This window comes from Gallinula chloropus (assembly GCF_964237585.1).
Source record: "Gallinula chloropus genome assembly, chromosome: 2".
In the NCBI taxonomy this organism is placed as follows: Eukaryota; Metazoa; Chordata; class Aves; order Gruiformes; family Rallidae; genus Gallinula; species Gallinula chloropus.
The window spans coordinates 92,542,122-92,565,368 of record NC_140086.1 but is presented as its reverse complement, the minus strand read 5'-3'; the positions used below and the strand labels follow the sequence as shown (position 1 = coordinate 92,565,368).

Genomic DNA, 23,247 nt, shown 5'->3' with positions numbered 1-23,247 from the left:
ATACACACTGCCCCCGAGCAAAACAGTGGTCCTCTGCCACACTGAACCCTGGTGTCCAACACAGTGTATCAGGCACGGGTTTGTTCCCTTCTGTGCCAAACAATCCGCTGCTCTCTGTAACTCTTTGTTTCCGTAGAATCATCGATTTCAAGATGGTTTTTGTTTAATGAAATCTTCTAATTGGGAAGGTAAGCAAGAAATAAAGGATAGTAAGTTTGACTTGAGAATCAAGGATGCAACTGAGAATATGTCTCTACGGATCTTTCAGTGGATTTTCCATGCTAGTCCATATTTTCTTGCCTCGGGGAAGTCAAATTTGTCACAGTCAGTGCCTAAAAGCTGACTCTTTCTTTATTGAACAAGAAAGTTACCCAGGTTTTCTGACAAAAAACACTTCAAAGGCACAACAATGAAACATTTTTAATGGCTAATATATGAATACATACACACTTGTTGTTGATTGGTCTCCAAATCCATGGGAAGTAGTCAAAACTATTTTGGAATTATCGAACCCAAACTCACACCCATGTGCAACAGGTGTTTAATCTCAAAACCAAGTCACGATGCTTTTCAAATCCAAATGCAGACACACCTCTAACAAGAGTCCAGGGAAGTCTGAGCTACGATCAAGCAAGTGAGCTCTGGGAACACATTAAAACCAGGCACTGCAAGTGCAGAGCTGATTGCCTCCTACCTGGGCCAATTAGCTTTTCTGCAGCAGCACAGTAATGCAGCTGTCCCACTTGTGGATCCAGCACTGCCTTGCCACTGAGATGATGACCATAAATCACTGCAATACCTGGGCAGCACCATCATTCACAGTCATTTTCCACGGAACAAGAGACAGAAAGAATTAAGTCCATTTTGTAATGGTCAGTGGCGAGTCCTGATGTCACTCCAGCTTCAATGAATAGAAGCATATGCATATTTTGCTAAACAAAGACCTATGTGTGCGTGAGATCAGTCTTCTCAGGAATATGGCAAGTCTCCCTTGTCCTGCTGCTGGTGTTGTGCTACCGCAACAGTAGTATCACAGCAGCTTTCCCCTTCCCTCTTTCCTTCGACACGCACTTGGGCTAAAACCAGCTGCTGGCTGCTGGGACAGGAACATCTCCAAGTCACTGCCTGCAGAAAGGCTTCTATCCAGAGGCCCTTTCATCTGTCTAACCTAATGGAAATGAGACAAAAGATAAAACTATTCTGCTTTAAAACACTGCTTCTGAGTTGTTTTCTGCCTGAGACATACAAGAATGGCTAAATTTTAACATGGACCCAAGGCTCATGTTTCTGTTGTACAGCACAGGGTTGAGCAGAAGAAAAGGGAAGCTGAAGCAGAGGAGCGATGGCTGTTACAAGAATCATTCTTTTCATGTGTTCGATTTTCCAAGAGAACTTGAAAACAAAAAAATCCAATTTCATCTTTGCTTCATTCAGCCACCTCAGGGACCAGGAACAAGTCTGGATCTTTCAGTGTGACTGCACGCATTCCCCTCGCAGAGGGACAGCAGCAAGGTCTCAGCCTCTTTTTTCCTGCTCTTACACCACAGGAACCACTCCACTCTCACAGGCTTCAGATCAGGCACCGTAAAGGGTATCAGTCACAAACAATTAGCCAGTTTCTAACATGTATTTAACAATTAACCGTGAAACGACAGCAACAAAACCTTGCTGCAGCACTGTGCTGGGGCAATTTTTATGAGGTTTGGATTAGGAAGGTGCTATTAGTGGGAAATAATGTGGTTTATCGATATTTTTAATTTCGACAACTGTATAAAAGTGTTCACTGGGTAAACCCGCCTTCTCCACTTCCCCAGGGGTACCTGTGAATAAAGAAGTGTTAAGGCTAGTGTAATTCATTGTGCAGAGGAGGGGCACAACGTGCAAAGAGTGGAAGAAGACCTCTGTGCTTCTGGCTGGGGGCAAGGGGAGAAGCACGTGCAAGAGTGGGGGGTCTCCAAATGTCAGGACGGTGGGCTGGGGAAGAGGCCCCACACACAGCTATAACCAGGAGCTTCCTGTGGAAGGGAACTGTAGGACATACAGCCACAGGTGCTGAATTTAAGAAAGCGGAAGGAGAACTGGGTTCAAATTGTAACTGCGGCGGGTCCAAGGCGCAGGGCAGAAAAGCGTTCTGTATTTGTATAAAATATAGATTTGTATGTAAATTTTCAACAGTAAGTTCCCTGGTAATGAATAAGAAATAAATTGCTTATTTGATGCATGATAAAGCCATTATTTTGCGCAGATGAGGCAGATGACACTTGATTTATATTGTCTTGCAAAAGCTCCAGACAATTAAGGAGAAAACCGTTCCGAGACTTATTAGGTTGACAAAACTCTGGTGCGGCGAACAGCGAGATGATTCACGCAAGGATCGTCTGGCATGTGAAGCTCCTTTTAACAGACACCAATGTGACATACATAAAGCTGTCAGGCTTCCTCTAAAGGACAGTCATCCACTTCATGTTTCAAGTGCCAAATTAATTATATTTGACATTTAATTTATAACCTAAGGTACTTTAGATTTGGAACTCGACTATGACAACAGCAGATTAGAGCAGCACTCCGTTTGACAGAATCGATTTTTCAAGTTGTTTTCCTCGTGTGGTGAGGGGGTCTCCTCGGTTGAGGTTTTTGTGCGCGGGGCTTGCGCACAGGACACTGATACCTCTAAGCAAAGCAGAGCTTCGGTCGCCTCCCCCCCCGCAGCCCCTCCGCGGGGAATTCCGCGCTCAGAAGCACGCTTCTCCCGCAGCCCTAATCACAAAGCTCCACCTAACGAGCGAGGGGAGAGCTGCGCACAGAAACGGGGAGGCACCGCGCTGCGCTCCTGGCAAGGGGAACGCAACTCCTGCACAACCCCGCCTTATTTAGGAGGTCATGGAGTCTCCCCTTCCAAGGACTTTAGAACTTTGAGGTGGGAGGAAAGCCCGCCCGTCCGACCACCTGTCCCCCACAAAAAAAGAGTTTAGCTTTTCATCTGACTGGAACTGTAAGCTTTCCATTGTAACTGATCGATAGGTGATCCACCAGTACCAGCATTTCACACTGGTCAGTCTCACCTTCTGGGTTCCAAAGCACTTAAATTTATAAACATATAAAATAATCCGTAAATGTAGGTATATACTCACTGATAGATGGTTCATGAATGAAAGTGAAATCTTTCAACAATGGAGCAACTGAGCAGCTTTTATTAAAAAACTGGCAAAGCATTTCTACCCGTTTCCCCACTGGAAATGAAGATTGCCTGCACGATTCTGACATCACACTGGAACACAGCTAGAATGCCAGTGTTTCAAAACATTGCTGCTGGAAAGGAACTAAAGAATTAAAACAAAATCAAACCAAATTTGAAAAGAGCAATGCCAGTTTCAAGACAGAGCTTTTTTATTATTATTATTATTATCATTATTTTTTAAATTAGGTGTCATGCCGATGTTAATATAAAAGATTGGACAAATTCCTGCCAAAGCTTAAAAATCCACTCACAATTTCAGAATTGCTCCCCATTCAGAGGGAGGCTTCGTGGCCACTTCCAGACTTTTTCTGCAACAGAAGGTACAAATCTAAATGTCGCCTTGTATCAAGGTAAAGTGTTTCACTGAAGAACCAGGACATTTGTCAGGATCATCTTATTTGAGATGACTAACGCAGCGATAGCCCTGAGCTTGTATTTTGAAATTGTCAGTAGCAGGACAAGACTAGCTCATCGTTTTTTAGTAAAAATGGTAGTTTGGTATCTAATAGTCTTCTATCAAAAATTAGACTTCGATATTCTGGACAAATAGACCTGCCAATCTAAAATTGTTTGAATTTCTAACGTTATGATCAGGCATAAAGGTAGGACATCTGCAAAAGAACACCTGCAATTAGAAGGGCGATTAAATCATGTCTTTAACAAATCTCAAATACACCCATGTGCAGTTGAACCAGGCTGGTTTATGGCCAGATTTTGTGGGGTTTATCTCTTCACTGCTATCATTAACCATGGCTTATTAACACAGTTTTCTTAACCCTACTTCTTCCCCTCCTTTTCCTTTGATGCCCTTGCTGGATGCGCATCACAGCTCAGTTCTGCGCAATGACCCTTCCTTCACCTCACAATCATAGCACCCCCTGAAACCCCGGTTTCTTTGCTAGATTTAGTGACACCTGGGCACCAGGTTCAAAATTTAGGTGGCGGTAGAGGAAGGCTGGTCTGGGAAATGAATGGATGGATGGATGGATGGATGGATGGATGGATGGATGGATGGATGGATGGGCAGGCAACAGTCACCCCACGGGGCTTGTTTTCCAAGAGGAAGACACAAGTGGAGGGGGGTGACGCACTCTGCGCCACGAGGCAGCCACGCTGCCATGGCGCTAAACGAGCCGTTGAATCACGCAGTCCGCAGCGGCAGAGCGGGAGCGGGGTGGAGGAGCCCGGGGAGTCGGTGCCGGCCCTGCGCGCCCACAGCACCGGGGCAACCCCAGGGCCGGGCGGCAGCGCTGCAGACCGGACTGCGCCAGGCTCTGTAGCGGGACGAGGAAAGGCCTTTATTCGCCTGTCAGAGGCGCAGCGACGAGCCCACCAACGGGCCCTGCCCCCTTCCGGGAAGAGAGCGGCCGTTATTTCCGTTGGAAAGGGCGGGACAGGGCCGGCGGCCGCAAAGCGCCTTGTTCCTTGAGGCTGCGGCGCTCCTCGACACCCGCCGCCGCCAGCATGGCCGCTGAGCGGCGAGAACGACCGTCTCCTGACGCGCCCCATTCCGCCGCGGAGCTTCCGCCCGGCCGGCGCCGCTGCGCACCCCTCCCGCCGGGCGAGGCCGCGCCCCAGAGGCGGGGCTTAGTGCCCCTCGCTAGAGTGCGCATGCGCCAGTCGCCAGGTGGGCGGGGAAGTGGGCGGGCGGCTGCGCACGCGCCCTTAGGGAACCGCAGCACTTCCCCCCGCCCCCGAAAGGTGTCGGCGCACAGCCAGGCTCCGCGCATGCGCTGGCTGCACCGGGCGCCTGATTGGCTGGCCGGCTCCTTCAGGCCAATAGCTGTGACGGGTCCTTTAGCGGTGTGGTGTGTTATCCGCCAATAGGGCTGGCGGTTGTTGTCAGGTGGTGGCTGTGGGTGCCCTTCCTTTTGCAGGCGGGCCTCCGCTAAAGATGGCAGCCTCTGCGCGGCCGGGGCCCGGCGTGGGTGAGCTGGTTTTGCTGGAGAAGCTGCTGGGCCTGCCGAAAGGGAACAAGTACGGCGTCCAGGGGGAGCGGAAGGTGAAGGGAGCGAGGAGGGACTGGGAGCGGGCAGTGGTGCGCGCGGGTGTCCGCTGATACCTCCACCCCCTTCCCCCTCGGCATCTTATCTCGCCGCTTCCCCCCCCCCCCCCCCCCCTCCCCCACCTCAGCGCCGTCCCCGCGCCGTGGTTCCTGCCGGCGGGACGAGGGACGGAGCCCTTCAGACCCCCCCCAGTTTCCGGCTTGGGCGGCCAGGCCCTGTGTAGGTCTCCGCTGTGCACCTGCTCTTCCTCCTGAACAGAGGGCCTGACGTTTTATCTCTCAACCCCTCGAGCTGTAGGGCCTTGCAACCTACCCCTGGGTTCTGGAATCTCTTCCCTGTGTCTGCTGAAAGGGTTTTTTATTGTCGTTGGAGAGATGTTGGCACATTGCTCGCTTCCCGGCATTTTGTTGGTGCTGGTGCGGCTGTGTCTGCTGATCTGGTTAAATCGTGTGAGGAGATGGCTTGTTGGCATCGAAAATGCATCTGTAGTGAAGAACTGATGCTCTTTGTGTATTTTGCTCTTCTAAAGTAAATGTTGTGATGTCTTGAGTGTTGTATGAAAACGTTAAGTTTTATGGCTTAAGAGATACCTGAGGAATGAAAAATGTAATGTGGGGCTGGGGGTGTCGCAAATACGTAAGGGCCTTTACGTCATTCTCTTAAGAGAATGACAACAAAGGAGCTGTGCAGTTGCCACATTTTTTTCTTCCTTGACTGTTTATTCCTAAATTGCAATACAAGTATTTTTTGACTGGAAAAGCTTCCTTGCTTATTTAACAAACTAACTGTTGTCTTAATGGTATTATTATAAAGTGTAAGTCTGAAAAATCAAGTAACTGGATGTGTGTCTGTATTTTTTGACGGCCTGTTCAGTAGAAAAATTGAATAGTAGTCAAAGGCTTTTGGTGAAACTGCTAAATTGATATTATGGTGTCAACTTACATCTTATGTTAATTAAACCTGAACATAGATGGGCTCCTTTGTGGTCAGGTACTTTACAAAGAAAACAGTATTGCATTTTGGTCAGTTTCTCTTCAGACCTTCATGTCATAAATAACTGAAGGGGATTTAGTCTGTGGCAGTGAGTCTCACTCTTAGCAGATCAGTTTCCTTTCCCACAGTTTAATGTGTGCTAACGTCACTAACAAAGAGGTGGTTAAAGCTAGAGGTGAGTTGTGTTGTCCCCCAGTACTAGTGAACTAGTGATTTATTTTTTGTCACGGTACTTGGTGGTGGGACAGTAAGTGCGAATAAGCATTTCAGTAAGTCTGGCTACTGCAATCTGCTTGGAGGGAAGTCGGATGCTACTTACTAACATCTTAAGTCAAAGTCCTGGCTTTGAAAATGAGCTAGAAGTTAGTTAAGATTTCTGCCAGTTTTAGCATGAGCAATACTGTTCTTGCTAATATTGCCACAGTTTAATTGGAGCTGAAGAGTGTTTTGTCCGTGTGCTTGTGTTAAATGTGCTGCTTCTGTAAAAAGTGGAAGTAAAGCACCCTGAAGAGTAAGAAGAGAACATATGCTTTTTATGTTAGCTGCTAGCTTTAGTACGAACGCTTCTGATGCGTTGCTTTGAAGTTCCTTTTGAGGTGCTCTAAGACATGGATAGCTGTTCTCACAGAGCCTGTTTTTCGAATGGGTTGTTCAGTATTGCACTTCTGGTTCCTGTTCTAGATTCCTGTTCTTCAGACAAACAATGGTACCGGTCTGACAGGATTAATGACCATAGCTGCCCACCTGGTTAAGCAGGCAAAGAAAGACCAACTGCTTGGATGTACTGCAGAAGAGAAAGCTGTTGTTCAGCAGTGGTTGGAATACAGAGTGACTCGTGTAGATGGAGGCTCTAGTAAAGAAGATACTAGAATAATTCTCAAGGTAAGGAGTACTCAATTACTTTGCCACTGAATTTCAGAGTGGCTAGGCTTTGCAGGAGACAAGAGTGCTAGTGTTTGTATGAACGTTAATAAAAGAGACCAAATGCCGAAGACTTTACAGCATGTTTAAGCTCTGGTTTAAAAAAGCACTGGCTTTTATTCGGCTTTCTGCTTCTCAGTTTTATTGGCAAAAATACTCCAAAAACCTGAAATGGGAGGGGAAAATGACTTCAGCTCTGAAATACATGAAGCCGAACTCTTGGTGTTTTGTGGCTGTAATGAGGTAAACTGTCCAGGGTGTTCCAGATTCTTTTGGGATTGTTCAGCTGCCTGGTCTCCTATTAGTGTTGTCTTTTACAGAAAAGCTGTTTTCTTACTGTCTTCATCAAACCATAAACAAGTTGGTATATTTCAAGAAAACACTGCTCTGATCGCTCTAAGAGTTGTTCTTGCCACTTTGGTAGTTGTGGAATACAAGCCTACTTGATGTTGTGGTAATTGCTATTGATACCAAAAGGAGTAACTTTGTGTGAAAAGCAAAATTGTAAAAGACCTCTGCAAAACCTCCCTTCACCTTGAGCTGTTTAGCATGGATGCTTTGGTCTACTCTGTTAAAACTCTTCTTGTAGTCTGAAGCTTTCTTACTGTGGAAGTAAGGTGGAAGCAGAAAAGAGAATCTCAAGGGTCACCCTGTTATTTCAGCAACCAGATGGCAGGGTGTAGATAGCAAAACTTACTCTGTTTTCTTTCCTACTCCTTCTGACTGGTAATTAGTCCTTTTCAGTCTTGTGGGAACAGAGCTTGAAGAGAAAATCTGCTTTAAGATATTAAATGCTAAGGGTTTGCCAAGCGTGCAGTTCAGTAAATTTTAAGTGTTTATTTTTTTTTCTAATTTTAAGTCTGTTTTAGATGGAGAAATACCCAGTGCTTGCTGCTACTAGTGGGTCGGGCTTTAAATAGCTTTGAGCTGCGTACCTGAGACTAACAGCATCTTAATTAATACTTCTGACCTTTGTTAGGTGTTAGAAGTCTGAGTCAACTACAACTATTGCAGAAGCCAAAGACAAACTGAAACAGCATCCAAGAGCTAACACATTGTGTTACTTAAAACTCAAGATTTGCCTTGATTTTGAAATGGTGCAAAGCAAAACCGTGTTAGTAACCCACTGTCAGTGTGAAGAGGACAGTGTCCTTGATCTTGAGGACTTGCAGTGTCACTCACGCCTGCTTTGCAAGGATCAGCTTGGTGAGAGGCGGAAAGACACGTTTCTCTCACTTATGCCCCAAATAATCTGAATTATCCTGGTCTTGTATTCATGGAGTATCTTCCATTGGTTAAGCATGCGTTTATTTATGTTGCTTCACTTTTTGTGATACCTGGCCTTATTTTCTATGTGAAATGCTATCAAAACCTTTATGCTCACGGTTACTCTACAGATACTGTGTGAGAGGTGCCCACCCTTTGGGATTTTTAGAACAGGGTTGAAGGAGGCATTGACTAACCAGGGCTTAACTTCAGGTTTAGTTGGAGCAAATTTTCTGTCTTGTTATGGCATAATACACCTGCTCTGTGTGGCTTAAGTGATGATACGCAGTTTGCTGGCACACACATGTGAGCGTTTGCAGAACTGCCTTTGAGTGTTAAAACCAGGTGCAGAGGTACGATGGTTTCATGCTGAAGCTGGAATCTCACTTCAGTTTTAGCCTTAGCAGCAAAATGTCCTTAACAAGTAACAGTCTGTGTTACTTGAGGTAGAATCTCTGCTATTAATCATAGAATGCCTGATTGAAAGGGACCTCAGGGATCACCTGGTCCAACCTTTTTTTGGCAAAAAGGCAAAGTATGTTCTAACAGATAATAGCACTTAAAAATTTTCCTATGGATTTTTTTCTGAGCAGCTGCTGAATAACCAAAATGTATTTTGATACAGGGCTGCTGTGGAATTGTTCCAGCACTAATAATTTCATAGTATAGCAATTAAGATTATTTTTTTTTTATTTGTTCTCTTGCTACCATGATTAATCAGGAAGGGAGGCAGCCTACCATCAAAGTATACTATGCCAAAAGGGAGTATGAGTGGGGGGAAAAAAACCAAGACCTAAAATAGGGAGGCAAGTCTGAGGCTGTAGTTTTACAACGTGTCTGGAATACACAATGGTAGCCTTGGGACAGCTGCAGCCTAGAGCCACAATTTATTATAAGTCGCACTGAAAACAGTTCATTCACTTCTGATAAAATTTTTGGCTGCCTCAATTTAACCCTTACTGAGGTGATGTGGTTTTGAAAAACATCAGTAAATAATCTGTTTCATGTTTGTTACTTTGAGCAGGAAGGGGTTTCTGTTGCTTTCAGAAAATATGTTCTAGAATTGTTGACTAAAGCTGTTACTTGGCAAGAAAACAATCCTGAAGTAGTCAGGCCATCCCGACCAGGTCTTTTGTATTCATGCAGGGCAAGTGCCATACTGTTCAGAACTGGTCAATGAAAGTGCTCTTCAAGTTTTGTCTAACTTTGAGCTGGTACTTGAATTCACAGAAAAGCTTCCAGAGCAATGTAGACCTTTCTAGTCTCTGAAGGATAATTATAACCAAGAGTCTTTGTGTACTGTTACCGGTGTCTCATACAAAAAATGTTCTGTGATTTCAACTGTCCCAATTTCCTGTGCTGGCTGGCTGTAATCATGAGAGACAATTAGAAATCTGAAGTGCCTCAGTTCTTATTTAATGTGCTTGTTTGAAAACTTAGTGTTTCTGCACATATATAAGCAGGTTAATCCCTGCTTTGTCCATGCTGTTAATCCACATGTGGTTCTTGTATGCTGTTCTCTCAGATAAATGGGTTGTGCACCCACTTTAGCAAGCCTGTCCAGCAAGCGTTTTTTTCAACTTTTGAGTTCCCCTGTTCACTTTTCTCCCTCTTCTGTCAGCACCAGGGTATTTTTGATGTGCTTACAAGTGTAAAAGATTGAATATTGATTATTCAAACAACATCTGTTGACTAATTTTTCTTCCGTCTTTTACGGGAACCTCAGTGTGTTGAATAAAATATCTTTCCAGACCAGGTTTACCTCATAGCTTGCTAGTTAGACAGAAAAGTCTTGCACTAGAATTAAAAATATGGCTATGCCCCAAGAGTGCAGTTTTGCTTTTCTTGGATATGGCTGTGGAATCCTGTTCTCAGGTTCTGCATTGTCAGAGGCATTCCTGAGGCATTGGAGTGCTCAGCTCTTTGCCTTTGCGTGGTGCGATACAGAGGCACTCAGGGCATATACGACCTTGAGGATCTTGCTGAGTGGGAAGATGTGCTTCTGTTGTGTAAGGGAAGTGCATACACCAGCGAGCATGGTGGTATGGGCAAAATACCCAAAACAGAATCAGAGTATGATTAGATATGTTGTAAGCTACTGAGTCACTCTAAGAAGCAGCTGTTAACTTACCTGAGCTGCTGTCTCAACTTCTGATGACTGGAAGGGATTCGGTCACCTTAATGGATGAACTGGATTACAGGTAACTGGATGGCATACTGAAAAGATAGAATGATTTTTAAAAAATGGAATATTATGGGGTAGCCAGAAGTGTGCTGTGGATGGAATGTGTTGAGCTGTCACTCTAGATGTGGGCTGTAAATTGGATTTTTTTCCCCAGAACAACCACATGGAAATCCATCAGTTAGTCCATAAATAAGGCAACATCTCTTTCCATTGTTTCCCATCCCCCCCATAGTCAAATACAGAATTTGAATTGCTACAGTTGTTCAATGCATATTAGTGCATCAAGTTGCAATTATGCCTTAAATATCTGTGTGAAACCTGAGAGAGGATTTACTGAGGGATTGCAACCATAATTTCGTATAGTTATAAGCAACTTCCAAGTGTATTTCAGTCATTTAATAATGAGATTGTATATATGTGATCACTTTAAGTAGTGATGTTCAGTACATGAAAGGCAACACAAATGACAGCTAACAGACTTGAATTTCCTGGATGTAATAGAAATTCAAATACACTTTGGTATTCGTATTTCCATTAATCTCTGCAGGACAGGAATGCTATTTCAGTTTAATACCATGGTCACTTAAGAAGCTTGACTTTCAGGAATTCTAACACAGTTGGCTATTAGCCAATAATGTAATCGTGTATGGGAAGCATGACCCATGAGGCAAGATAAACCAAATGTGCCAAGTGCACATGAAAAAAGGAAAAAATTGTACACAGCTTGATTTACAGAATGAAATCAGAATATCTGTCTGGGTTTTATGAGACAAAATTACATATTCAAAACCAAATCTGTAAACTAGTGCTAACTTATTGAAGACTAAACCATTTTTATAAAATTCCATTTGCTCAGTTAACCAGCTTCATAAAATTTGATGAACCAAAATAAATAATAGTGCTGTGATGGCTTACCTTGCCTTTAATGTTTTAGGATTTTTTTCTGTTGATGAATATTTTGGGTATACATGTCCAGTATATTCAAAGAACAGATTTAGTCTTTGTGTAATATTAACTCATCCTGAACAACTGGGAAAACTGTTTCTGCATAGAAACTGGCCTACCCGTTGAAGCTGTATAAAGCTAAGAATTGGCATGCTGTAATTTCTGTGGTGCACAAGTCCAATATTTTGAGCAGGGACATAACTTTGTTAATTGTACCTTTAGTCAGAGTGAGGGGTTTTGGTTTGGTTTTGGTTTTTTACAAAATCCTGATTCTGTAGCCTAGACTAAGAAAGGGGGTGGAAGGGGATATAATTCCGTGGCATTATTTCTTATTATAATGAATGTTGAATATATAGTTTATCAAAATGAAAAGTGCTGGTCAGAGAATCTCTGTCAGAATAGATGAGTTTGATTTATTTCTTTCTAGTAAACAGATTCTAGATTTTTTTTTTCCTTCCTGCAAGCTTTTTCTTAACAATGCATTTGCCTTGGTGTTGTGTGTAGGAAATTCTGCAGAACTGTATTTACATGTTTAAAGTAATTTGAGAGCTAACGAGCAAAGCAGTAAACCAGTGTAGAGGAGAAGCTACATAGCCAGGGGCAGATGACCTTACAGAATTTTAACTATACAGAGGTTAATATTTTTCCCTGATTTGCTCTAATAAAAGAAATCAAAGCAGACATGGTGATGTTTAAATATTACTGAAGTACCAGAGTCCTACCATGAAGAGGTTATCAGATAAATAGTAAGGTGGCATAATGGAGTCAAACTTGTCAAATTCAAATGCAAGGTTAGATGTCTTAAAAGTCTTACACTTTAGCTTTGGTGGGGTTTTTTTATGTATATACTGTAGGATTTCTCCATACCAGTAAATTTATGGAACCCAGAAAGTGCCATATGTATAAGGCTAAGTGTAGTTTTTAAATTGTTCACTAATTATTAACCTCCTTCTTTGCCCTAGACTTTTTTGAAATAAAAGATGGTTGTAAAATAGAATGTGTGCTATAATTGACACTGAAAAAATATTTCAGGGATGTTTTGAAAAAATGTTAGTTATTTTTAAGCTGCCCAACTCTGGATTTGGGATGGGAGGAGAGGGTAACTTAAGGAAATCTCAGAGGAAAAAGGAGTGCATTTAGTACAAGGGTTTTTTCAACCAGCAAAGGAATACTAATAGGGAAAAACTAGGAAGCTGTTTCCCTAAGTTTCTGAAAATAATACTATAAAACTAAAGCTTGCTTGTGCTGGGGTCAGAGTTAGAGTACATACTTTTGTTTGATTTTGATTTCTGTCTTAAGAGGGAAGGAGGGGCCAGAGAAGTACATAAATGAGATGAGAAGCGGGTAAGATGAGGAAGGACGGGTAAAGAGGTGTAGCTGATGTGTGGTGCTTGTATTCTCAAAATTGTTACTCAAGTGTATCAGTGAGTCGGCCTCCTGTTTTTTGGAAGAGTGTCTGCATGCAAAAAGCCATGAAAAAGGGTCTTTCAGTATGACAGATTTGAAATACTTATTCACTGAACCCAAATGGAAGCTGCCTACTATCCACCCTTATAACCTCTGATATGGAATAGTTGAGAGAGAGGTGACCTCAAAATGCTGAAGCAGTGCTCTCTTCACATGGACTTAGATAGCAACTGAATTGACAGTATCAGCCATTGAGAATTGCTAGCTGTGCTCTCAACAGTAATAAGAGCAGATGTTGAGTGCTACCAGCTGATCGCTATCGGGTTTCTGGCACTGAGCTTGAAACATGTTACTTCTCTCCCACCACGCTCTCTTTCTGATTCCCTTATTGTTGGGTATTTGGAGTTCCAGACCTTTGCTGACCAGCTGCACTGATGCTTGGAGGACAGGAGAAGTTGCTGCTGGGAGAAGCAATATGCTCTCCTTTGATCATAACACTGATTTTTCCACTTACCGAATGTTAAATGTAAAATGGTGGTACTTCTGTCATATAAGCTAATAAACATTAAAGAAATTATACTGCTCTTGCATTTTTTTAATTCCAGTAATTTGTAGCAAAAAAAAAAAAGGTTTGAAAGTGTTTCTGTGGGGTCAGCTTAATATGTAAATTAAATCACAGTTGTATTTACAAAAAATTGGGTGGATATAAGTGGGGAGATCATGAGAAAATTCTGTTCCAGCAGCAAGCTGGCTAGCACTTTGTTTAGAAACCACCGTAAGAATTTTGTTGAATTCTGACTGTCAGAGAATGATATTTTAGTTTATCATATTGACACTTTTTAGAATTTTTTTTCTTTAAAAGTTTTTCTCCTTTGCTGAGTTGGAATAAATTAAAGCTGGCATTTGTTTTATATGTATGGTCTCCAGAGGAAACTTTCTATTATTTTGAACAATTGCCTTGATATTTTGTCTTACAAAGCCAATACTGCAGCAGTATAATGACTTTTTACTTTCTAGGATCTTAACATGTACCTTGAAGATAAAGTCTACCTTGCAGGAAACACTTTTACCTTAGCAGACATTTTGATGTATTATGGATTGCATCATGTCATGGTGAGTGTTATCTGCATTATTTTTAACCTGTACAGCTATTATCATTGTTTAGATTTAGAGCAGTTTATTATTGAAGTTGACTTGCTGAATTGATCAGTAACAATTGCTAAACAAACACTGAAGTTTCTTATGAAGAGCTTCAAATAAAATGTTTAAGTTGTTCATCTTTTACTCTTTTATATATTTAGCTATGGATCTATCAAAATAAGTGTATTATCTGAAGTGTCCAGAATGCTTTAGTTACATCTGGGTTAACATAACAAGGAAGATACCTGTGTACAGAGGACAAGTACAAGTATTGTGTTCAAGTCTGAAACACGACTGCTCACATTGCTACATGGGGAAATAAATAAACCAAACTGAAAGGATGTGTCAGAACTGAAAGGATGTGTCAGAACTGAAAGGATGTGTCAGAACTGAAAGTACTGACCTTGTTAGTATTGGAGAAATGCTGCTGGTGCTATAAAAGATGTACATACATCAAGTTCCTGAAGGATGAATGCATGTGAAAAATGTGGGCCATATCAAAATTTTGTTTGTTTCAAGACTTTAGTAATGGTATGAAAACAAAGCGGGGAGCTGGTGCTTAGGGGAAAATAAAAACAAAACCAGAAAACCTCAAACAAATAGAAAAGTTTGTACTGAGTGGAGAAAATAACTGAGATTCTTCGTAGTCAGCACAGGGTTTATTATGAAGTGCTTATAAATCCTTGTACTTCACTGCTGAACCCCAAGTGGTAATTGAAAGATGAAGCAGTAGAAGTTATTGTATCTCTAATGTAACATGCATATGTGCTGAGAATGGGTAAGTGGTTACTTTGTGCAGTTAAAAGCAGGGCTCTGGTACTAGACAGCAAGAATGCTACCCTTCTAAAGGGAGACTGAGGCAGGGGAAGATCAAGTAATGAAATATATATACCTAGGTTGTCTCATTTCTGAAGTGTCTTGACTGTCCAGGAGTAAAAATTCAAATGGGAGAGTGTTAAGCAGAGGAGAGGGAAGAGAAGATTCACTTCAGAAGGCTTTTGAAAACATGTTAGAGGCAGTCTTTTGGAATTAATTCTGTTAAGATATTTTAGAAGGCAAATATGACTTAAGTAGTAGGATAGATGTGTTGACTAGAGTGTCAGAGTGGGTTACCTTTCACATATGATATGCAGACATAGAAAAAACAAATGCTTTCCAAATATGTTATAGTGCAAGTTCAAATGAGACATTTTTTAAAAAACTTAGGCAGGGAAAAATCAAGCATTTTAAATTTAGAGTTTGCTCTAGAGTAGGCCACCTAATCAAGAAGAAAAGATACAAGTTATTGCTTTGGGAAATAGAACAGATGGTGAAAACAAATGACTTGGTGCTCCTGGGTGCCTGCAACCATCCAGACACTACTTGGGACAAGTTTATAGTACAGCATCTGTTTCTGAAATGTTTGATTTCATGGAAGATAATTTTCTGAATCAGAAAGGTATAAAAAGCAAATAACAGGGTGCTTATTCTAAATACATAGTAAACCTAGAAGCTACTAACTATGAATTACATGTATCTTGGAGGTTTTGGAATTGATTAATATTAATACTCAACTGTAGATTTAAGATCTTGAACTGTAGAATCCTGTGGATTTTTTTTAATTACTTTTTATTTTTCCTGTAGTGAGAAAAAGAGTAAGTCAAGAGCTGCTTCTCTCCCCGTAGCTTTAAGGGGAGGGGGGCAGGGCAAGCTGCTCCTAATGTGATATGGTTCAAGGAAACAGTTTGTCATATCCACCAACTGTTTCAGCTGAGCCTTGTGCAAAATATCAATATGTATTTCCTATAATTCTTCAAGGGGAGGTAGAAATGAAACCCGAGTTCTTCTTGTCCATTAAGGTGTCTAGAAAATCAATCTGAAAACAATATTGATAGTGATCTTTAGGATTAATCTCTCTGCTTTTGCTGGGCTACCAACTACGTGCTAACACGGACATTAGTAATATAATGCTGTAAATGTGTGCCATGATTGTCTTGAATGAGCCAAGTGCTGATAAAATTTAAAAAAAGTTGAGGCACGTGTCATTGTAAAATTTTAAGACCACCCGATCCTCTTGCTCACTTCTTCACCTGCAGTTTCATCTTCCTTTTGTAGTGTTTGTGAATATAGATCATGCATCTTCATATTCCTCCCACCTTAATTTAGCCATTCCCCATTATCCAGGGGGTGGTTCTGGAACCTGATTCTTCACTGTTCAGGCTCATCCAACTTACTAATGGGTGTGTCTGCTGAGCAGCAGCAACTTGGAATTTTGCAGTCGTGTGCCTTTTTTTTTCATTCTTCTTTTCCCTTCTAGTTATCTTAATAAATGTGGTAGTACAGTTTGTTTAAAAAAACCACGTTGTGGGAAAGGAATTCGTGTTTTAATGAGAGAGAGATTCACAGGTAGTGTGTTTCAGGCTTCTTGCAGTTTGAGTCTATTTTGAATCTCTTTAATTAGAAATGCACTCTTATACAGTAGGAACTAAATTGTATGCATTATTGTTCTGCATCGTGATATAGGACACAAGCACCCCAAAAGTGTAACACTTGGTACTGTCTAAATGAGCTTTTTCAATCATTGTGATTTACTTTGTATGTAATTGCATGTCTCCATGAATCTAACATAAATATTATCTTTAGACACTTTGCTTAAATACATACGTGAATAAATATCATGAACAATGAAGTTCTTCTAGGTTAAAGCATAGATTGCAGAGAAAACATGAATTTGGAAGCATTGCTTGAGGATAGCTCAAGCAATCAGTGAGCATTAAATTCTCCCTGTGGTAAAGATCTTGCTTTCATGTCTTCTTTTTTTTTTAATTTAAAATAGAAATCTTTCCCTGCGTTTTTCTTAAGTATTTGCAAACAGCACAAGTCCAGTTCTATTAAGGGAACTAATCAATGTGAAGGTTGATCTGTTTCCATACTTCAAAAATTTTGTCAGAACCAAATAAGCAGTAATCAAGTCTATATGTCTGACTTGAAAATTCCTTTAATATAAGGTCTAGAAGATAACTTATGGGTGAAATTTATATCTGCAAATGGAAGAAGTCTCAGTCAAAATCCTAGGGCCAAATGAAGTACAAAATGGAGTTGTTCTCCTTGGGTCAGAACTAACAAGAACCTGCAATAATAGTTTTCCAGCTTTCTTTTTTTTTTTTTTCATAATGAGCATTTCCTGTAATAAACAGATTGCTTTGAATTTTGGTTAATATTAACTGATATGTTGCTTATCTCAGTACTGGGCTAACAGGCTTTCCTTCTAAAAAATAATGCTAGAAATGGTACTTAAACTGAATAATTTTGCCTTAAAGAAAAGGTTTCATTTTAAGCATTTAAACAGCGGAAAATTTGTCAAAACTGTAAAAAGTACATGTATTGTGTGAAATACACCATTCACAGAATGTCAGGGGTTGGATGAGACTTTAAAAGATTGCCTAGTCCAACCTCCTGCCAGGGCAGGATCACCTAGATTAGATCAGGTCTCAGAATTCTGTGTCACAGATTTACAGGTCACACAGGAATGTGTCCAGGTGGGTTTTGAATGTCTCCAGAGAAGGCGATACCACAACCTCTCTGGACAGACTGTGCCAGTGCTCTGTCACCCTCACAGTGAAAAAGTTTTCCCTTGTGTTTACATGGAGCTTCCTATGCTCCAGCTTGCACCCTTTGCTCCTTGTCCTGTCATCTGACATCACCGAGAAGAGTCTGGCTCTGTCCTCCCAACACTCACCCTTTACATACTTTTAAACATTAATGAGGTCACCCCGGAGTCTCCCCTTCTCCAAGATAGAGAGACCCAGCTCCCTCAGCCTGGCCTCATAAAGAAGATTGTTCAATGCCCTTAATTTATTTTTGTTGCCCTGCACTGGACTGTTTTAAGTAGCTCCCCATCCTTTTTGAACTGGGGCGGGGAACAACAGAACTGGACGCAATATTACAGATGCTGTCTCACCAGGGCAGAGTAGAAGGGGAGGAGAACACTTCTGGACCTACTAACCACACTGCTTCTAATACACCTCAGGATGCCATTGGCCTTCTTGCCCATTAGGGCACATTTCTGGCTTATGGTCATCCTGCTGTCCAGCAGGACCCTCAGGTCCCTTTCCCCTATGCTGCTCTCCAACAGGTCCATCCCCAACCAGTACTGGTACATGGGTGGTTCTTCCCCCCGTGGAAGACCCTACGCTCACCCTTCTTGTATTTCATTAAACTTCTCCCTGCCTAGCTCTCCAGCTTGCCTGGGCATCATTGGGTGGCAGCACAGCCCTCTGGTGTCACCCACCCCACCCAGTTTTGTGTCATCAGCAAACTTGCTGATGGTGCTCTCTGTTCCCTCATCCAGGTCATTGATGAGTATATTGAATAATACAGGTCCCAATACTGACCCCTGAGGGACCCTGCTTGATAGAGGCCTTCAGCTAGACTCTGTTCCATTGACCAGAACCTTCTGACTTCTTTCAACAAGTTCAATCTACCTCACTACCTGATTCTTCAGACCACACTTCCTCAGTTTAGCCATGAGGATGCTGTGGCAGGTGGTGTCAAATGCTTTACTGAAATAAAGGTGAACCACATCCGCTGCCCTACCATCATCTATCCACCTGGTTGTGTCCTCATTATAGGCTATCATCTGGTTTTGTTTGTGTGTTTTTTCCCCCTCATGTCCAAAGGTTGAATTTAAAAGGTAAGATACTATCCTATTCTTTTCTTGATGCTGAAGGACTTAAGATGTAAGCAAGTATTTTTACATTTTTCCATGCAGGGTGTGGGAATGGGAACTTAATGCCTGCCTCCCCAGTGCTACTCAAAGCAAATATAATTAAAACTTGTGTATTTATAGCCTTTCTGGAAAATCAATTGGTTGCATTGTATGATGGCCACCTTGGTTACCCTTTGAGCTTTGTGGTGAAGGAGTAAGACTTTTTCATGACATAAAAAAAAGCCTGTCAAATTGAGTGTCTCCTTCTTTGATATTAAAATAATTGCTTTAATAGCAAATAATTATTTTAACAGCAGAACAGCAGCCTTTCTTAACTTGGGGGAATTATCTAATTTAATGAGGAAGAACAGAAAATACCCATCTAACAAAGTGTTGTAAAAAATGCCATGGAAGTGATCTCTAAACAATTAACCTAAGAGTTATGTTTCAAGTAAAAAGTAGAGCATGCCACAAAGTGCTTTTTAATATATCTCACTGATAGAGTACATTATGTAAATAAGTAAAAATATCTCGATTGTTGTGCCTAGAGTACAAAAAGGGGATTTGTTATTAGAGTAGCTGTCTGTTTTGCCCTTCAGATGTTTTTTCATTTTGCTAGCAGAATAGAGAACTAGTTTTCCAGACTTCATTTTTGATTTACTTCAGAAAATGTGAATATTGAGAATTATCAGCATAAAATTATAGGGAGGAACTTCTTTATCTGCTGCAGAAACTGAAGTTTATTTCAGCATTTTCATAGCCAAGTGCCCTACCCATTCAGGACTTGAAAAAGGGCATTATTGCAGTAAGTGTGCAACACTCGTGGAACTTAGTGGCACTGTTTTTAGCATCTGCTCATACTTAAACACTTTTCTTCACTTTCAGTAATTTGAGATGGCCTTAGAGTACACACGTTGCTTTTTTCATGCTCTCTGTTGCTTTGTGAGTGGTTCTGCAGCCTCATACCAAGCACCAGCTTCCAACTACTGTTAATTATAACAAACTGCAGGTGATGGAAAGCATCTTTCCCTAAATGATACTGCATAGGGGTTTTTGCCCTAGATATACTGTACTTGCAGAAACTTAGGCAATTTATGAAGCACTCAGTGTCATGTTTTAATAGCATCTTCTTTTTGTTTATAATGCCTTTACTCTGGAATTTTTTTCTCTTACAAGTGTTACTCTTTCCTACTTGGCTAATGCTGATTAACTCTTAGGTTTGTAGCTCAGCAAAAGTATGTGAGTTTAAATTGTTTTGCTTGTGCACTTGTATCAGATTATACAGCTGCAGGAGTAGCGTTGACATTTCCATGCCAGCAACCAGAAAAGCAGCTTTTCTCATAACTGCTTGAACCAGGGTTCATACAAGTTCAAAACTGCAGAAGCTGTGGAAATTCATGTGCAGTGCTATGTTTGTCTTCTGGCAGGTGGGTCCTGTGGGAAGAGGAGCTGCTTTGGTTTAGGAGCAGCTGCAAGATCCCCGCTTCTCAGTTGTTGCTGCGTTTGTTATGCTCCGAACTTACTGTTAACAGAGCTTTAAAGCAGCGTGGCATTGATTCAGAATTCCTTCCCATAAATCCTTGAAATGCTTCTTCCTTGGTATTTTTCCAGTGATTCATGTTCTAGTTTGTATCCTTATTTTCTCTACGTGTTCAAAGCTTTCCAGTCCTACGCCAAGTGCTGGGCAGAGTGAGAGAACAATAAGGAGGAGCGGCAGATGTTACAGGCAACTCCGAGTTAAAAGGGCTGATGTGGCACAAGGTGGAATTTAACATGATGCTTAGTTTTGAACGCTATCTTCTCACTCATGCAGCTGAGTAAATGAGTATGTATAGCACTTCTTGTGACTTATTGGAATGTACTTGTTTCCAGCTGTCCTGTGCCCAAGATCAAATTTGCAATGAACCTGCGTTATCCATGAAACCTGGTGTTTGTAGAACAAGGCATAAGGAATATGCCATCTGTTGAGCTTTTGAGGAGAAGATTAACCTTGATTAGCTGTAGAAGTCTAAACATGAAAAATATTAGGCATGTGTAGCTAGTGATTTGTCTGTTAAAACTTTCCTCTCCAGGTGTGCCCTCTCTCATTGACTGTGGGTGTTGTCAAGATGACTAAGTTAAGCCTGATGGCTAATTTAGGTAACTGAAAAGGAAGTGAACTGAATCCTGGAGTGATTAGTTTAAGTATCTGAGATAAGATGGGATAGTTGATAGGAAGATCACATTTGGTTCCTGATACAGGTTTTTGTAGTCTTGTTTTGAGGACTGCCCTGTTTGTAATTCAGTTGCAGGAGGTTAATGTGAGAAAATAGATTGTCTAAATTGATGAGATAACTTTGCTTCAGAGGAATGAGGAGTCCTAAAATTGCTAATCAAGGGACTGGTAACACAGGTGATGCAGGGTGGGAGTAGTTCTTCTACAGCAGGCTTGACAGACTTCGAAGTAGTTGTTGCAGATGTAAACTTACACCACTTTGAAGGGTATGGTTAAGGTCTAATTGTGGGTGACTACATAAGCCACCACTCTCATAAAAGCAAAGGCAGGCTCAAAGCTCTTCCTTAGTCTCAGCCACAATTCCTGTGGCAAGGAGCTGTTGCAATAGCTGTGTGATTGTTGGAGGCTTCTTCTTGACTGATCTTGCAGCTGTAGAGATCTGGGTTAAAATAAGCAAGTGACCGTGTTGTTGACTTGAACTCTGGTGAATGACAGGACCTCAAACTCTAGGACTAAGGACTACTACTCTAAGCATATTTATGAAGTATGGACAGGTTTCCAGTAGCAATTTGAGTCATGCTGTTGCTATCTTAACATTAGCTAGCATACACTTAACTATTTAGCTGTGCTGTTTCTTAGTAATTGTTGTATGACTGTTGCTCGTACTGGAAGGCAACTTTCAGGTTTGTTCTATCCAGTCTGAAATTGCCCCTCCAAAAGTGTTTTTTCTTGTACTTGTAATACACCTTGAAATACAATGTAGTCACTTGGCCCCTAGGGCAAGAGCACCTGCTAGATTAATGTGGAAATTTGTGCATGTGGTGGAACTCTTCTCCCACCCCTCCCAATACTGTATGCTAACCCTGTGAATACATAGATGCATTCAGTACAAGCAAGCTAATGTCCATCTCTGACATAAAAATGTATAGTCCACTTTCAAGGTCTGTTAATTTGAGTAAATTAAATATGTATTTTGGGCTGAGAATTTTAATGTGTCAAATTAAGATAGAATAATTTTGGGGTTGGACTTGATGATCTCTTGAGGTCCCTTCCAAGGCCTACAACTCTGTGAGTATGTGGGATAGTAATTTTTGTGGGTTTAAATCAGATGTGAAATTATCTGCTTTTATATTACCACATGTTGGGATGCTGATGATGCAGTATGTTGTATTATGGTTGCCCTGTATTTCTTCCCTATGCAGGTGGACCTCACAGTGCAAGAAAAGGAGAAATACCTTAATGTGTCTCGTTGGTTCAACCACATTCAACATTACCCAGGTGTCCGACAACATCTGTCTAATGTCATCTTTATCAAGAACAGATTATACACTAATGCTCATTAAGGAAAATCTTAATGTTGTGTTGGAAGGGTGTTTTCAGAGCTTAGAAATTATACTGTCCAAAACCATTAACTTGCAAATACTGGTTTGTAACCTTCTGTATGTGAACCAAAACTGTTGATGCCTCAAATAATACAATTGCATTGAACTGCTATTGTGTGTTCAAGAATATTAACTAGTTAAAGAATTGTCATGTACCCAATTAAATGCAACAATGGTAGAAAGATGGAAATTGAGTTTTAATTCACTATTTTTTAAAAATGAAAAGTTCCTTCAATTAAACATTCAAGTGTAATTACATGGTCTTTTAAGGAAAAAATTACTTATTTTTCCATCAATTATTCACTCTTTTTGCTATTTATTGATATTTTTTTTACATATGTCCCACTTCCTTTTAGTTTTATTTTCCATGGATGTTTACACTAGTTTTGTAAAAGTTAAGAGCTATATTGTGTGCCAATGATGTGAAAAAGGGAACATGCAAATGTTACAAAGTATTTATGTGACTGAATAAATTATTTTAAAACTGTAGTCTTAATTTGGCTGTGAAACTTTTTAGGTTTTCTTCAGTAACGAAAATGAAGATTTTAAAAGGTTAGTTTACCTGCTACTTCATTTTTTTGCTGTATGGACTTGTATTTTGATGCAAGAGGCGTTTTCTTTGTCAGCCAGTTTGAAAGGCAGCTTTTTTCAAGATTTGTGCATGTCTCACTTTGTATGGTATTTCCACACAAGTGCAAGTTGCAGAATTCTTAAGAAAAAACCTTAAAAAAAAAAAAACCCAAACAACAAAACCAGAAAAAAACAACCCTGCCAAAACACCCGTGTCGCCCAGTGTGATAGCAACGAGCTAGGCTGTCATACACACTCTCAATGTTGGAAAGTTTGTTTGAAAACCAAGGGT

The 23,247-nt window shown here is 41.1% G+C and overlaps 1 protein-coding gene across 1 annotated transcript; it reads left to right on the top strand.

The window, feature by feature from the left end:
• Positions 1-5,132: 5,132 nt before the first annotated feature.
• Positions 5,133-22,874, top strand: EEF1E1 (eukaryotic translation elongation factor 1 epsilon 1; the record flags this gene model as incomplete). The annotated part of the gene is made up of 4 exons (XM_084279885.1): positions 5,133-5,240; positions 6,919-7,119; positions 13,979-14,074; positions 22,206-22,874. The coding sequence occupies 4 exons, from the start codon at positions 5,133-5,135 to the stop codon at positions 22,344-22,346; spliced, it is 546 nt and encodes a 181-aa protein (XP_084136011.1). The 3' UTR covers positions 22,347-22,874.
• Positions 22,875-23,247: the final 373 nt, after the last annotated feature.